Source organism: Nymphaea colorata, chromosome 7, assembly GCF_008831285.2.
Source record: "Nymphaea colorata isolate Beijing-Zhang1983 chromosome 7, ASM883128v2, whole genome shotgun sequence".
Classification (NCBI taxonomy): domain Eukaryota; kingdom Viridiplantae; phylum Streptophyta; class Magnoliopsida; order Nymphaeales; family Nymphaeaceae; genus Nymphaea; species Nymphaea colorata.
This window is the reverse complement of record NC_045144.1, coordinates 2,824,170-2,839,267: the sequence shown is the minus strand read 5'-3', so window position 1 is coordinate 2,839,267 and position 15,098 is coordinate 2,824,170. Positions and strand designations below refer to the sequence as shown.

At 37.6% G+C, this 15,098-nt stretch overlaps 2 protein-coding genes across 6 annotated transcripts; one reads left to right on the top strand and one right to left on the bottom strand.

Annotated features, from left to right (window-relative positions):
- Window positions 1–5,850: 5,850 nt before the first annotated feature.
- Window positions 5,851–6,768, bottom strand: LOC116257653 (probable CCR4-associated factor 1 homolog 11). The gene has a single exon (XM_050078829.1). It carries the CDS (start codon window positions 6,766–6,768, stop codon window positions 5,851–5,853), a length of 918 nt encoding a protein of 305 aa, XP_049934786.1.
- Window positions 6,769–8,141: 1,373 nt separating this feature from the next.
- Window positions 8,142–13,064, top strand: LOC116257009 (uncharacterized). Of its 5 annotated transcripts, XM_031633593.2 has the most exons (8): window positions 8,147–8,192; window positions 8,260–8,363; window positions 8,471–8,789; window positions 11,187–11,325; window positions 12,019–12,101; window positions 12,216–12,350; window positions 12,442–12,546; window positions 12,722–13,064. In XM_031633593.2, exons 3-8 carry the CDS (start codon window positions 8,667–8,669, stop codon window positions 12,797–12,799), a joined length of 663 nt encoding a protein of 220 aa, XP_031489453.1. In that variant the 5' UTR covers window positions 8,147–8,192; window positions 8,260–8,363; window positions 8,471–8,666; the 3' UTR covers window positions 12,800–13,064. The 5 variants fall into 5 exon arrangements, with proteins under 5 accessions (XP_049934523.1, XP_049934524.1, XP_031489453.1 ...); XM_050078566.1 differs by having other exon boundaries at window positions 8,142–8,363; window positions 8,665–8,789; XM_031633595.2 differs by lacking the exon at window positions 8,471–8,789.
- Window positions 13,065–15,098: the final 2,034 nt, after the last annotated feature.

Genomic DNA, 15,098 nt, shown 5'->3' with positions numbered 1-15,098 from the left:
AACTCCCGCAGATGTGCGCAGCTGCAGCGAATGCAGACGTATTTTTCTGTCAAAAGCACTTTCTTACCATGTTATGTCTTGTCATTTGCGAACAAAGGTTAAGATTTCAAGGTGCACCTCATTATCCTTGAACTCTTGAAGTTTATTGTTTATGTTGCATCTGATTAGGGCCTGGATTTTGGCAATGTTTAGATGGGGTTAATCTTATTTGAATACTTCTGATGGGCGACAGTTCTCAAATTAAGAGTTTATGGTTTCTGTTCAATGTCAGCTTTATGTACTGTACCATCTCAAGGTTTCCTCAACAATGAAATTTATTAGACTGCAATGTTTTCTAGTTGGAAGTATATTTAATAATTATTTCTATGATGCGTGCGTGTGTGTGTGTGTGTGAGAGAGAGAGAGAGAGAGAGAGATAGAAGAGTTTGCCTTTCTGCTTTGATTAGAAGAGAGAGAGAGAGAGAGGTTTGCCTTGCTGTTTTGAGTAGAAGAATGTAAATTCACTTTCAAACCAGCTAGAGTCCTTTGAGGGGGTTAGTGGAACGACTTGGGGTGCGGGTTGATAGGTGGTCGGTCTTCATTTAGTGTCAAACTAGTAGGTGGTCAGTCTCCATTTTTAAGTGTCAAGGACATCAACTCTCTTATGCAAAAGAGATATCATTGATGTGAGTTGAAGTGTAGTAAGGGTAATCTTAAAGACATTGAAAGTAGCAAGGATTGGGTAAAAGTTTTGTCTTTTTGAGTGGTGGGTCTCTTGCTCTCACTTGGGACCAAGCCGAGTCCTTTTCTAAAGGAAACATTGGTTTATAGTTCTATACACAAATAGGTGTTACCAAAATCAACCTGTTGTTGCTTGTTAGTTTTTAAACAATTTTAAAATATTTGAATAACTTTCTTTTTATAATTTATTTTTGTATTATATATTTCAAATAATCTTCTTAATATTATTTTTTGCTGATTCACTATTAATTCAGTTGATGAATTGCCTGGTTGCTCACCGATTAAACTTGTAAAATGAATTTTGCGACACTGAAATATATGCAATATGTCAAAGCATTAAGATGCCACATTTTCCTACTTCAATTATTCTCCGGAAAAATTCAGTCTGTTCATAGAATCCATTTTTGTCTCCATAGATTGTGATCAACCTGAGTTCTTACTCCAAAAATTAAATGGTCAATCAGATACGATGAATATCCTTAATGCAATGCCACTCAGATGTCACGGGCTTAGTTTTCTAAACGCGTATTGCTCAATGGGTTCCTTTTGTTCGGGTCAAGTGCTAAAAATGATGAGAAAGTATCCAATGCAAATGAATTACATCTTTTTTTCTATTTTAGAAATATGTTCTTGAAATCAAATTTATAGGCTTTGTCTTGTAATTGGTATATGTTTAGAAGCCAGTAACAAACTGTCATTGTTTTATGAAGCCACTCAGCTAATTCGTTGGACAGATTCAAGAGACAGTAACAGTTTTTACCATTAAAATATCTCATTGGATTAGCAGCTTCTAAAAACCAATTGTTGGTTCAATTCTCTTGCAAGCTCTAGAAGCAAAAAAAAAAAAAAAAAACAATCTTGGGATTTTATGCTGCTAATTAAAACAAAGTCTCTCAACCTGAATGCAGTTTTTTGAGTCGCAAACCAGGAAAAATCTTCAGCTTTCAAGAGGTGGTCACTGTTAGGGAGAACGATTTCTGAATTATGCAAGTAATCTTAATCATTCTACAACCTTATATGTTCAAATATGACAAGTTATGTATGGGTTTTCTTTAGAAATGATATAGCTTTCAAAACCCAGGCCGAATCATTGATAGGGATGTCAACGGGTTGGATTTAAATCAGATATACTCTTAACTATAACCACTTTTGCATATATTCATACACTCGGATTTGAATTCGGGTCCAAATACTACTAAAAAAATTCGTATCCAGATCCAAAATCTGATTTCACAATTCGAATCCGATCTGAATCTGATTTTGACGTTCATATCCGAATCCAGCTAATTTTCAAAATGTAAGAGCATTGGATATAAATTATTTATTTAAAATTAAACTCGATCCGAATCCGAATCCAAATCCGATCAGATATTTATATACATCTGAAACCGATCCGATGTCATTTCTTGAATCTGAATCACATCCAACTTCTTAATCGGACATTATTATTTTTTTTTGGTATCTTTGAAACAATTTGATCAGATATCCAATTCAAATGGATATACTGACATCCCTAAATTCATCAAACCGACCTACTAAGTCACAGATGGATAATGAAGGAGTCGAGTCCCAAGTAACTAGGTTTTAAAACAATGGTGTGCCCAGCTTACCCTCTCCGCCATAAGAGGGCATCTATGTGTTTGCTTCTTTCATTTTCACGAAGAAATATTAGTAATTTGGAGAGCTTTTCTCTTTAATTTTTTTTTTTTTTTAACAATATGGGAGCATACTTTCATGCGTGTTTCAACGATTTTGAGTATCCTATAGAACGCTGATTTCTTATAGCCAATTAGGAATAGAGTTTTCCAAGTTTTACCTGTCATAATGCCATAAACTTGAATCAAATCGTCGCTTCTTCATGGTAGCGATCAAGAAGCTGTTTACAGAAAGAAATCAGAAATCTGAGGCTTCATTTGAAAATATTATAACAGGTAAGCCTCTAAATGGAAAGTCTCTTTTCTTTTCTTTTCTTTTCTTTTCTTTCTTTAACTAAGCATTAGTAACTTGGAGAGCTTTTTTATAAAATAACACAATCCAATACAGCTCTATTACCTTGGATAATGGTAAATTGAGCAAGAGGATTTGGTTTCAATAGTTACTCATATCGACAGCGTTCTGAATCATCTCCTTGATTTAGGAAACTATTTTAAGTTATGATAGCCCTGCTTATTTCCATTATCTTCGTATTCTCTGATATCATCTTCATAATTTTCTTGAAATATTGGTTCTTTTTTGCTCTGTTTGAATTCCGATCCTTATGGCTAACATTAGCATAACAAAAATCAAATAAAATTTTTGCTTGTCCTTCATAGACATGAAAAAAGATGCCTCTTGAAATCTCTCAAGGGCTTGTTATTTGACAGCAGTCGGTGAGAAAAAAAAAAAAAAAAAACTTGAGCTAGAAAAAGTTCTCCTCTCTGGTACTGAAACAAAGAAAAGAGGGAGTCATATGGGTATCGAGATAAAATTGGGAAAGATGGGAATCCAATGGGCCTAGTCTTCTCGACGAGTAGCTCAACTTTGGATTTACAAAGTCCAATTTTGTGAAGAAAACAAGATTTAATTTTTTAGTTGGGTTGTTGTTTTTGCATGCAGTTACTCATGATCAGAGTTTCAAACAATCATCTGGCAAGAATTAAAAGCCGCTTGCATGCAAATGCTGGATCTTTCAGATTCAGATCTGGTTTTAGGAGTCCTCCTTCTGTAATGTCCGATCTTGATTGACTAATGGAGCTTGAAGTTTAGTAAAGTACGTAATTTGCCCTTTGGTGCATGTAAAAATCTCGTTTTCTTCTTACATATTCTAAGTTGAAGGATCTCAAAACTTGGGTAATTGGAGAATAGAGAACCACTCTGAATGTAACAGGCCTGGCTGTACTGCCATCGACCTTCTGCAATCTATGATCACTTGTTGAATTGGAACTTCAAAATTTCCAAGAGTTAGCTTGGCAATCAGTCATAAGAACCTCTCCCTCCCCCTCACCCGCCCGCCGCCCCCCTTTCTTCTGGTCCCCTGACCTTAACTACATGGTTTTTAACAACATGTAGCATGAATTTATCATGCTATTAAGATCTTCAGTTTATTTAAACTGATGATATCCCAAAACACCTTTTTTTTTGTAGCCTTGTTTCAAGGTTGAAAGGGGAAAAATAAAGTGAAAAAAACGTGTTTTTTTTTTCGAAAAAAACATGAAAAAACGCAATAAAGTAAATGGCCCGTTTAAAACTTAAAAAAATGCATTTTTTTTAAGAAAAACATTAAAAACGAATTAACGCATTTTTGTGTGTTTTTTTCACTTTTTTTCATTTCATTTTCAGTTTGTTTAATATCAAGCAGTTTTTTTTTCATTTTTTATTTTTGATTTGTTAAAAATCTAATTATCTTGTAATGTCTGTGTTATTAGTTTCTCACTTAATTATTTTCCACCCATTTTTAGTTTGTTAAAAACTTACTATTTTTTTCACATTTTTTCAGTTTTTTTCAAGCTCACAGTATTGTACTATTTAAGACTCTCAGACATTATTTACGACTATGGAATAAATTATATACATGCATAAAGAATAAAGAAATAAGGAAACATGAGACACTACTTTATAAGCGCTATTATTCATGTTAAAGTTCAATAATGCACTCCACTCAATTGTCATTCTTGCAAACGTGTCCGACCAGCATCTCCATCCCTTGTTACTGCAACGGACTTTGATCTCAATCGACGGCGCCGTGGATCTATCATGGGCTCTGGTTGGAAGCAGGTATTCGCATGGAGGCAGCGACGGAGGTGAAAGTAGTGAAGACTAATGAAGTACTATGTGTTCCACAAGAGAATTGATTTTCATGGGGAATCCCACATGCTCATCCCTGTTTGGACATTGGTTATACTTATTCCAAGCGTTCAAGTTTATATAGCTCCACTGGCTCCTAATGGTTTGTAAAACAATTGGAGCAAATTCTATTAGTAATGAATGTAAATCTATCAGATCTATGGCACCAAGAACCTCGGCTCCAGTTGAAAACAAATACGAGTTACAACGGAAGTGGTACCTTTATTCGAAAAGAAGATCACATAATTAATCGTTAAAAGCATAAGTTGCATTAATCAGTACCAGAATACCAAACTTCAGTATATTTGAAATAAACCACCAATAGAGCATAAGATCAACACTTTAATAACATGAAAACTACTTAAAAGCACATATCTGAAGTTAATTTCTTTAATACTAAACCATATAAGAAAATTTGGTTTCATGCAGCTTTTTTTTCCCAAATAATGATCGCAACACAACTACATTTTATAAACAGAAGAGTCAACCTGAAACCTCATCATGAAGCATCACAATATAGCAAATTTACGCAAGATTGAGATGAGTATTATATATGATCCTGCAGGTTAAACTCATGGTAGAAGGGTTCTGCTCTTCAAGCAGCAGGCCTAAATGCTCATTACAGGTACTTTTAGAGAAAAAATAAGGGAAACAAAGCCCTTGAATCGATATAAAAAAAAATAACGACAACAAGATTCTAAATTATGAAATATGGCTAATGAAATTTGTGCCTCACAATGCCATAGTATGTCCAGTCAGCTTCAGAAACACACTAATCTGAGAACAGGTAGAAAGGGAGACCTCAGACTATACTTCCTAGGATTTCCTACAAATTTATAACCAGCGCAGGTTGGAAGGAGACATTGAAAACCCCAATAATTTGACAGAAATAAATGGACAACTTAATTCTTCATTAATTGGTAATTGCTCTGATCAACTAATTAAAGAGACATTACAGATATAAGACCACCGTTTCATGAGCATAAGCTTGTATATTAGGCAAAATCTAAGCAATAAACATCCTGATATACAGTTCCCTCCTTCCAATACATCAGAGAGAGACAGAGACAGATGTACATTGTACACAAAAGAATTGAACGTAAGCTGATGTTATGCCAACAACAAACAGGAGGACATGTGACTTAACTTCCTTACAGGAACACTTGATGTCCAGAGTGGAGTGAGAGACAAACACATCGATACGCTACAGTGGAACAACACCACGTGGGAAGCAGCAACAGAGGATGGTTAGCTTCATGAACGGTAGTTACATGCTCCTCTCCCTGCCGCTCATTCTGCTGCACTGAATTAATATGCTGAGACTGCGTTACCCACCTTAGCCTCTATGTCAAAAATCGCTCCATAAGAATCCCTCATCACCGCGTTGAAACCTGAGTAATCAATTGCTCGCAGCTCACATGAGCTATGCTTCAGAGCTTGAACCACGGGAATCGTTCGCAGCCGAAAAAAGGACATGCCAGTAACTAGGCTGTCCCATCCAGCTTGGTGGTACCTGTGATTCCCCACTTTTTGTTTGTTATCCACCTCCTGAGAGCGCTCCAAGTAATCCTTAACTCGAAGAATTTCAGCCATCTTGCAAAGCCCCAGTCTACCTCTCTTAAGTTCATCGTAAGACTTAGCGATGTACTTCAGATCGTATATATTGCAAAAGCAGGCCTTCACCTTCTTCATGAATTCGTGTCGAGTAAGGGGCAACGGCTTCCCACCTTCAATCAGCTTTAACATATACCCAAAATCATAGCTCCCATGGAAGCAAAGCCAAACAAGACGACGGTTGGCCAGCAATCCTGCGGCCCAAAACTCTCGGCAGAGCCTGATGGATTTGATCCCCTGACGTCGAGTCGCTTCAAGATCGATGCCGTTCTCTTTCAGAAACTCGACTGCGGAAGGCGAGTGGCGATCACAAGATGGGTCGAAATCGGAGAGGTTGAACTGCCACACCACCGCACGATTTGGCCTCGAGAACGGAAGCCTACCCCAGGCGTCGAATAAGGCGAGGCCAACTTGAATCACTTTCAAGCCATCTACATTCGATTTCATGTCGGCGTATAACTCATCCGGAGATGCCTTCCAAGACGAAGACACAAGGAAGCCAGGGAACTCCGTGTCAAAAGCCACAAAGGGAAAATAATCTTTCAAGCATGCAATCGTAGCCATCTCTTTTCTAAGGTTCCAATACCACACTTCCCTCACTTCAATCTCCATTCTTCTCCTTCTTCTTCTTCCTCTTCTTCTTCTTCTTCTTCTTCTTCTTCTTCTTCTTCTTCTTCTTCTTCTTCTTCTTCTTCTTCTGTTGTGGGTACCGAAGCAAAGAGAACCTGAAACTTAATGAAGCAAAGCTCAGTGATCCCAAACTCGGAAGGAGCCTCCAATTTATAAAAATTAAAGACTTGGGCATCGCCACTTTCCCAGTCCCCACGTAACAAAGGTTTCCTTATCAAGAATGGCAAGCCAGACGTGAGCGTGATCGTCAAATTGATCATCGTGAGCAACGATCTTTTCATCTCTCTCTCTCTCTCTCTCTCTCTCTCCCTCTCTTAGAACGGTTAGAAGGTCTCTTAATTTGAACCTTCCGATTTTCCCGCTCTCTCACAGTCGCTCACTCTCTCCCTGTTTTTCCGCGTATTCTAACCGCCTTTTCTTTTACAGTCAAATGAAGTCGTGTTCCATTATTTCCTCACCGTTTCCTTCAGGTGATTTGAACTCAACTGCCACAATTAGAAGGTTAACCTCGCATGACTGAGCATGGTCTCCACTAACAGCAGGTTGGCTTTGAAGGCTAATCATTTCCATTTTATGGTAGGCTTAATGGTTAGAAGATAAATTCGATGTGTTTGACGCGGTCTTCTACTTGGGCATCACAGATTTTTTTAGTTAAATTTCTTAATGCTCAAGACTCTAGGGGCCTCCGCTTTTACATAATTTATCTTGAAAGAAAAATCTATCTCTACATTAATTAAAAAAAGAGTAAACCATTACCTAATATCTTCCTTATTCTTTTTTACTAGAGATTTAAAAGAGAAGGAAATGTTCCGTTAAAGCCTGGTTTATATCAAGTAAATCCAAGCACATATCTCACTATCAGAACTTTTTTGGTAGGGCGACCGATTGCCCGACATTGAGCCAACCTGGCCTGTGAAAGCAGATGGGTTGCTCATATTTAATGTATGTTCAATATGTAACATTAATCAGTATGATCATCATTATTTATACTTTTTTTTTCTTTTTTAGTGAATGGAGAGACACACCGCTTGGTTGAAGCTGAAGCTTTCATTCATTTAACATCTTGTTTATATGTTGTTTATATAAGTAGAAGATCCCTTTTTGATGTTTCAATCTTTTAGCTTACGAATTGGTTAGTGAGTTTATACCAGCACCCCTACGTATTATACTTTTGCTTTCAGAGTTTAACAAGTTAAACGTAATCGAGTTTATTAGCGAAACATGTTTACCTTAATCGATTTTGTTCGGGAGATTTGGATCAGGAGATCAGGTTCGAACCGTTAGTCCAAAAACATTTTAGACGGGAAGCGCAATAGCTATTTAGTTTAGACCCAAATTCCGCCGCGCATAAATGGCGCGAGTTTCCTGAGCTCTGCTGTGTCTGCCTCGTCGGATGCGAGAGATAGGTTTGTTTTCCTTTCGTCTAGATTTGGGTAGCCTCTGTTCTGGTTCCTGAGTCGGCTTTGGAAGCAGTAATCCATGGAGGAGGTTCTCAAATCGAGGAAGGAAGACGAGAGGAAGAAGAATGGTCTTTCTTTGCTTTTGAGCGTCAAGGCTTACCTCGACCCTAATTATTGGTGAGGGATCTGCGTGTCATTTTCATGAAATTCAAGGAGTATCCCTGTGCTCTCTGATTGGTTTAAAAATTCGTCTTTCTGATTTCCTTCTCTTTTCCCTGTCTCAGCGAATTCAAGAACGATACTTTTCGCTTGTCCTTTCATCCTCTAAATCGTAGTTTTATTGTTGGTTCATCGCGATACGTAAGGTTTTTCCTGGGAAAATTGCATTGACTAATGGCAATATGGCTGCTTTTATTTTGGTGGCTTTCGTGGCGATGGAAACTCTGGGGGTCTTTTGATGTGTAATTATGAGGAACAGGAATGCTTTCCAGCAGTCTGGAGTTGTGTTTGAGCGTGGGTTTCTTGGGTCGTGCTGTTATGCAGCTTCTGACACTTAATTATGCATTTGATGAGGAAGGAAGCAGAAGCTCCTTCGATATATTAGTAAGTGTAGTGAATGTAAACCGAAGCAATGCTTAATTGGTAGATTGTCACCAATGTGTACTTTCTGTTTAACTGCAATCGTAGAGTCTCTATTTCTCTCCTACGGGATCTTATAGCTCTTGTAGATTTCATTTTGGTTCTACACACAGAATGCCGTGGTACTGCTTACTCTAGATATATCCGCTACCAATTCATTTGTAATGGTCTGAAGCTTCATTCTAGTGGTTCAGTTCTTTTGGCTCTTCTTACTAAATCTGCTTATTCGTGTACATATTTGTTTAGTAACTTTTGCTTTTTTTTTTTTATTGAATTTGTTTGTTGCTGCTCATTTTGTTGGACTCCTCAAGTTCTTTTCTTCACGATTTCTGAGTGGTTCATCAATGGTGTGTCATAACTCATAACGTGATTTTTTCCTTTTCTTCGGAGAATTCCCTGGAATAAGCGATTTACCGCAGAAGATCACTATGAATGGTTGAAAGATTACTCTCATTTCCAACATATCATGAGCCGACATGTTAAAGCCACCGACTCTATACATATAGAGCTTTTCAATTTTGCTTTATTCTTCTTGTCTTTTTGTGCATTGAGTCATTTGGAGCAAGACGGCATTCATGAACTTAGTTGACATTGACTTGGAATGGTTCTTAATTTAAAACAACATAAATCTGAAGTGAGATATGACCATGTTTTACTATTAAGTATTCCTATCCTCCTGGGAAAATGTTTGCTGACTTTGTTCCTCTTCCTTTTAACTAAAAGTGGACAGTGATCTCTCTTTTTGCCAACTTGTGCTTCCTCCATCAAAAGAGATAATTCTAATCAATTTCCTGTACAACAAAGTAGATGTGGCTTTTTCCCTCATTATGTGCAGTTAAAATTTGTAAAACTGTGTACTTTGTTCTGACATGTTGCATTTCACATGACTTAGACTTAAGTCATGTGCGACTGTTGAAGGTTTATGTCGTGGTAGAAAATATTGGTGATGTTCTTGAAATATGATGATGAAATGAAAATAAAAGTTTATCAATACTAAGAAACACCAAATGTTGAGTATCTGCAATTCGATTATGATTCTATGGCAAATTTTTAATGTCTTTGAGGGGGAAAGGTCTACATTTCTTTTAAGGTAAAGGTTGTAGCTTTATGGGGCTTTAAAATATCATTGAGAGGCCCTCTGAGTACCTAGGGGAGTGCTTCTAAGAGCCGAAGTCATCCTTCCCTGCAATTAATGATATAGAATCGGAAGTGGGTTGGGAACTGGGACTTTTTCAAGCTTACCTGTCAGGCTTTTAAGTATGATACAACCTGGAAACAGTCTGGCCATGTATACAGAAACTAAATTTCATCTTGCATCCTAGTAGGCCTGGGTAGAAACTAGAAACTTGAAAGATAATTCACAGGTGGTCTACTGTCCCAGTGAGCTAACATGACATAGTTGGTTTTTGGCTTCTAATCTACAAGATGTTGGTGTTTATCGGTTCAGCTATTTTAACTTTTAAGGTTGAAAACAATGAATAAAAGGAAAAGTTTTAGTGTCCACGGTTCTGTCCACATTATGCAAACTTCAAATTTCAAAACACCCAAATCAAACTTCATAACCAGATTTTGGTAATAATCATGGCCACTAAATCATCAGTTTATTAGAATGAGTTAAATCTATTGTTGAAGACGACTTAAATGTCATCTAGAATGCCAGTCATCCCGCCACACCAACAGACACTCTTTGATGCTTGCATATAATTTTTCGTCTATTACATCACATATGAGATTGTATAAGATCACATATGGCAGCACTTGAACAATAAGAGAGTTGCACAACCTTATATGAGTGAGCCAGTGTACCTGCCCCAAGCCGTGTCTCACGCCATGTAACTCAGGTACAGGCCCTTGGTCTGGTCCATCTTATATAGCACATCGGACATAACAAAATTTGTTTAATTGGAACTATTGTTCTATAAGACAGTATTAAGACTACTACTATTTAATTTTTTTTTTATAAAGTGCTCACTTAGGCTCGTGCAGAAGTTGTGTTATGGCTTATTTGATGGTGCTGAGTCATATAATGAAGAGTGTTGCATCTTGGATTGTGGAGTTGTTAAGGTTATGTAGAGGAAGTACTTAAAGGCTGGTCCTGCAGTAAATGCTAATACCTGAAAGCCACCTGCTACATTATACAAGTGCACCATTTCGACACTCATTCCATATTCTATTGTTTAGGAATCATATTGTAAACATGTAATGAATCTAGTGACTTCAAGTAACATTGAATGTCTCGGATGACTTTGTGAAAACGAATGATAAGATATTGTATTTTATTTGGTAAGTTGTTAACTTAACATGCACTTGTCATAACGTAAGCTAACCTGTCGGAGGCTGTTTTAAATGATGAAAATACAGGTTCTTGAGTTAGGCTGTGGGAGTTCTCAATTGTGTGAAAATTTGTACAAGGATGGGATCACAAACATTACTTGCATAGACCTCTCTTCTGTGGCTGTAGAAAAGATGCAGAAGCGGTTAAGGGAAATGAGATATAATGGTATATGTTGCTCAGTCCTGGCTTCTTTTCCAAGAATCTTTTTTGTGTTGAAAGCACGGTTGTTTGACAAATAGTTTTGTACACTTCCATTACACTTTGCACTCATTTTCAATCTTTGATACATCAAGCCCTTTCACTGATTGTCCTACTGGTTAGTGACAAATCTATGTATAGCAGCAGCACATTGTCCTCCTGCTCCATGGAGATTTCACATACTGCCTGAAATTTTCAGGTTTTATATGTGACAAAAGCAAGTTTTTAAGACCCAGTCACCCAGTGACTCGGAATGGAAATTGGCTCACGACTCGCCAGGTCAACTGCCTGGTTTTAAGTTTTAACAGCTTCATTTTTCATGTAAAATATCTCATGTACGTACTGACTCACCTGAAATTGGATGGCTTGACTTTGTCATTCCCTTACTCGGCTGGCTATTGTCAATTCATGGTCTTTCCATTTCTTTGATCAGGTTGAAGACTGGATCACTGAGTAGTTGAGTCGAGCCGGTTGAGTCGGCCAGGAAGTTTTAGTTTAGGATCTATCGGTTTTGTTTAATAGTGCTCACTGCCAGTCAAGTTTTAGGGCTGTTTTATACTGTGTTGTCATTACGTCTTTCACTGACAAAGTGCAAATGGGCGAGATGCACTTAAAGTCACCACCTTCCTTCTTGTCAACTGATTTGAGCTTTTATCTTAGGCATCCAGGTTCTTGAAGCTGACATGCTACATTTGCCATTTAGTACGGAGTCTTTTGATGTTGTTATTGACAAAGGTACCATGGTAAGTTTATCTAGGCATTGATCACAGCTCCCAGTCCTTAATCCAGTATCAGTGTTTTTAGATGCTATTTTGACCTTCACTGAGTGTACCTTGAGTTATATTTGCAATTTGAAGGATGTACTTTTCGTGGACAGTGGTGGTCCATGGAATCCATCTCCTTCAACTGTTGACAAGGTGATAGCCATGCTTAAATGTGTTCACAGACTTTTGAGACAGGATGACACCTACATTTCAATTTCTTTTGGTCAGGTAACACACCTCACTGCTATTTGGTGTTCTGGAGTATGGTTTCAGTTCTTTCCTTTCTTGCTGATTAAATTTTTGATTTTATATTTCACAGCCTCATTTCAGACGGCCTTTATTTGAGATGGAAGAGTTCACTTGGTCTATTGAATGGGAAGCATTTGGTGATGGCTTCCACTATTTCTTCTACACATTGAAAAAGGTATAGGTTAATTTACCCATTCTGCTGAAGCTTCTACTATTTACCAGTTTTCCAGGAAGTCTCTTGGGACGTCCAGCTGCATCTTATCTTGTGCCACTTTGATCCTTCTTTGCACATTATTTTTTATCTCAAAACAGGAATGTGTTACAATCTGCAATTGATTGTGTATGCACAGCTGGTGCCAGTGAATGAAGAAACCGGTAAAGCATTTTCGAGTGGAGAGAGATATATGCATCTGAACCCTCTCGGGTAGAGAGAGAGGAAGGGAGAGAGGGATCGAAAACACTAATGTACAGGGTTTCGAATGGTTGAAACCCTCTACTATCGAGGGTTTCGGTCAGTCGACTGAAACCCTCCATGGCATAGGGTTTCCGCCGAGGGTTAGAGGAGGAGAAGGAACTGAGAGAGAGTGTGTATGTCAAAAAACATCGGTCGACATTGGCCGACGAACGCTGACGTTCGACGAATGTCGACGACCACGGCAGCAGACGACAGACTTTTTTTTTTTTTTTTTTTTTCTGGTGTAAAAAAAAAAACAGAAACACAAAAAAATTTCAGAAACCCACCTTCTCCGATGGTTTTTCTTCTCCGAGCGTTCAGCGATGCTGCTGACCGACCTGTCATTGGCTTTGAGGCATCGCCAGCCGCTCGTCGCCAATTCGAATTGGCTGACGGGGAGGAGATGAGGCATTGAGAGAAGAGACAGGAGAAACAAACGATGAAAATGAAGAAGTCGTCGAACGCTACTTAACAAGGTCTACAAGAAATTTCATGTCCAAACCGCGACTTTTATCAAATTTTCAAAGATGGGCATATGACTTTCTTTTTAGAAAATTATTTGAACATGCCTATACTTCTTCTGTTTTTTAAAAGCATTGTTAATTCTTAATAAAATTTTATACAAATAGTTTACGATTTTTGATAAAATTTTGAAACAGTGTATTCATTCAAGTTCTAATCTATCCATGCCCATCAACCGTTGGAACTTGATTTCAGGAAAGCTTGTCCACCTAAAACAAACAAAAAGCTATTTTGGAAAATGGCATCTTCATCCCGATTCCATCAATTCTATGGAATTGGCATTCCAAAATCTTGATACCTAACGGTTCTGTATTCGTTCATTTACAAGCCTTCGAGAAAGTAGGCATGATTTTTTCTTTTCGCCTTAAGAGTTTTGGAGTCTTTTTTGACATTTAGGAAGGAACTCATCTTCCATTCATTTCTTTTCTGGAATTATTTATAATTTGTATTTGATTAGGTTTCCCTGTTCATGGAATGCATTTCCAACTCTTCAAACTGTATGTACTCTCTTTACTGTTGTCAAATTGGGAGTATAAGTCCAACGGGTGTAGTAGCTAAGGCGGTCTACTTCAATGTGATCTATGTTATGAAACCCATAATCACTGTCAAGCCCAGTATACTACTCATTTGAATCGTAAAAGATTCCAAAGCGTGTTTTGTGAACCCCAGGGGGAAGAGGCTAATGCGTCTCTTTGGGTTCTAGAAAAAAGGTGTGCACATAACTAGTTTTGCTTCTGAAGCAATTGACATAAGAAAGATGGTGAGGTATCATACTAACAAGAACATGTTGGTGCCATTGTGAACAGTTATTGAATCTTGTAGACCCTTCAATTCCCAACTCACATCACCAAACTATTTTAGATCAACGGCAATCCACCGATTTCCATCATCATTTTGGTCATCCATATACCTTTTTTTTCTTCTAAGTGTTCAAGCAAGTTGTGCTTCTTATTGACCACGGTTAAATATTGCATTTGAGGGGAAGATGGAAATTTTTGTTATCTATCTTTTTCTTCATTTAATTCAAAGCGACTGTGTTAAATTTTTTACTTTCTAGACATCTTTATATGAACAGGATTAAAGGAGTCACGTTGGTATACAATGTCAGGATCGAAGTGGCCTAACCAATTGCACAAACGAAAAGCTTGGAACCAGAGATTCCCTCAGATTTTAAAAACTTTAAAAATTTATATGTTTGGGTGAGCGAGAGGTGAACCCCCACCGCCCAAGCAAGGTCCGAAGGCCCCCCATTCCCCCTGCCTCCGGGGTCCTGGGCTGCTAAAAATTTATATGTGGATCTAAAAAATTAGTTTAATATATATAAAAAATCTAAACTTTTTTATTTTGGCCCCTGTTAAAATACAAAAAATTCTTGTATCTACCCTTGAATATTGAATATGAATGCAAATTATTATACATATAACATCAAAGCGGACTAAGGCACAACTACTGGTTCTTGATTCTTTTCATAACCATGCATGACATGAAGGATGTCAAATTGCATGAAAATGAAACGCTAGATGTATCAGCAATCATGAATGACTCGCCTTCAAAAAATCAGGGAGTATGTTCAATTATGTGCTCGAAGCCTTGACAATATTCTATCATAGTCATATAATTTATGCTTCAAAAATAGGTCAGCCGTGTAAAATCTTTAATGGACTTTGTCTTTTTGAAAAAATGACAGAACGAAAAAAAAAACCTCCAAAAAACACGAAAAAGATGTTCTGTAGCACTTTTTGATATCTTTT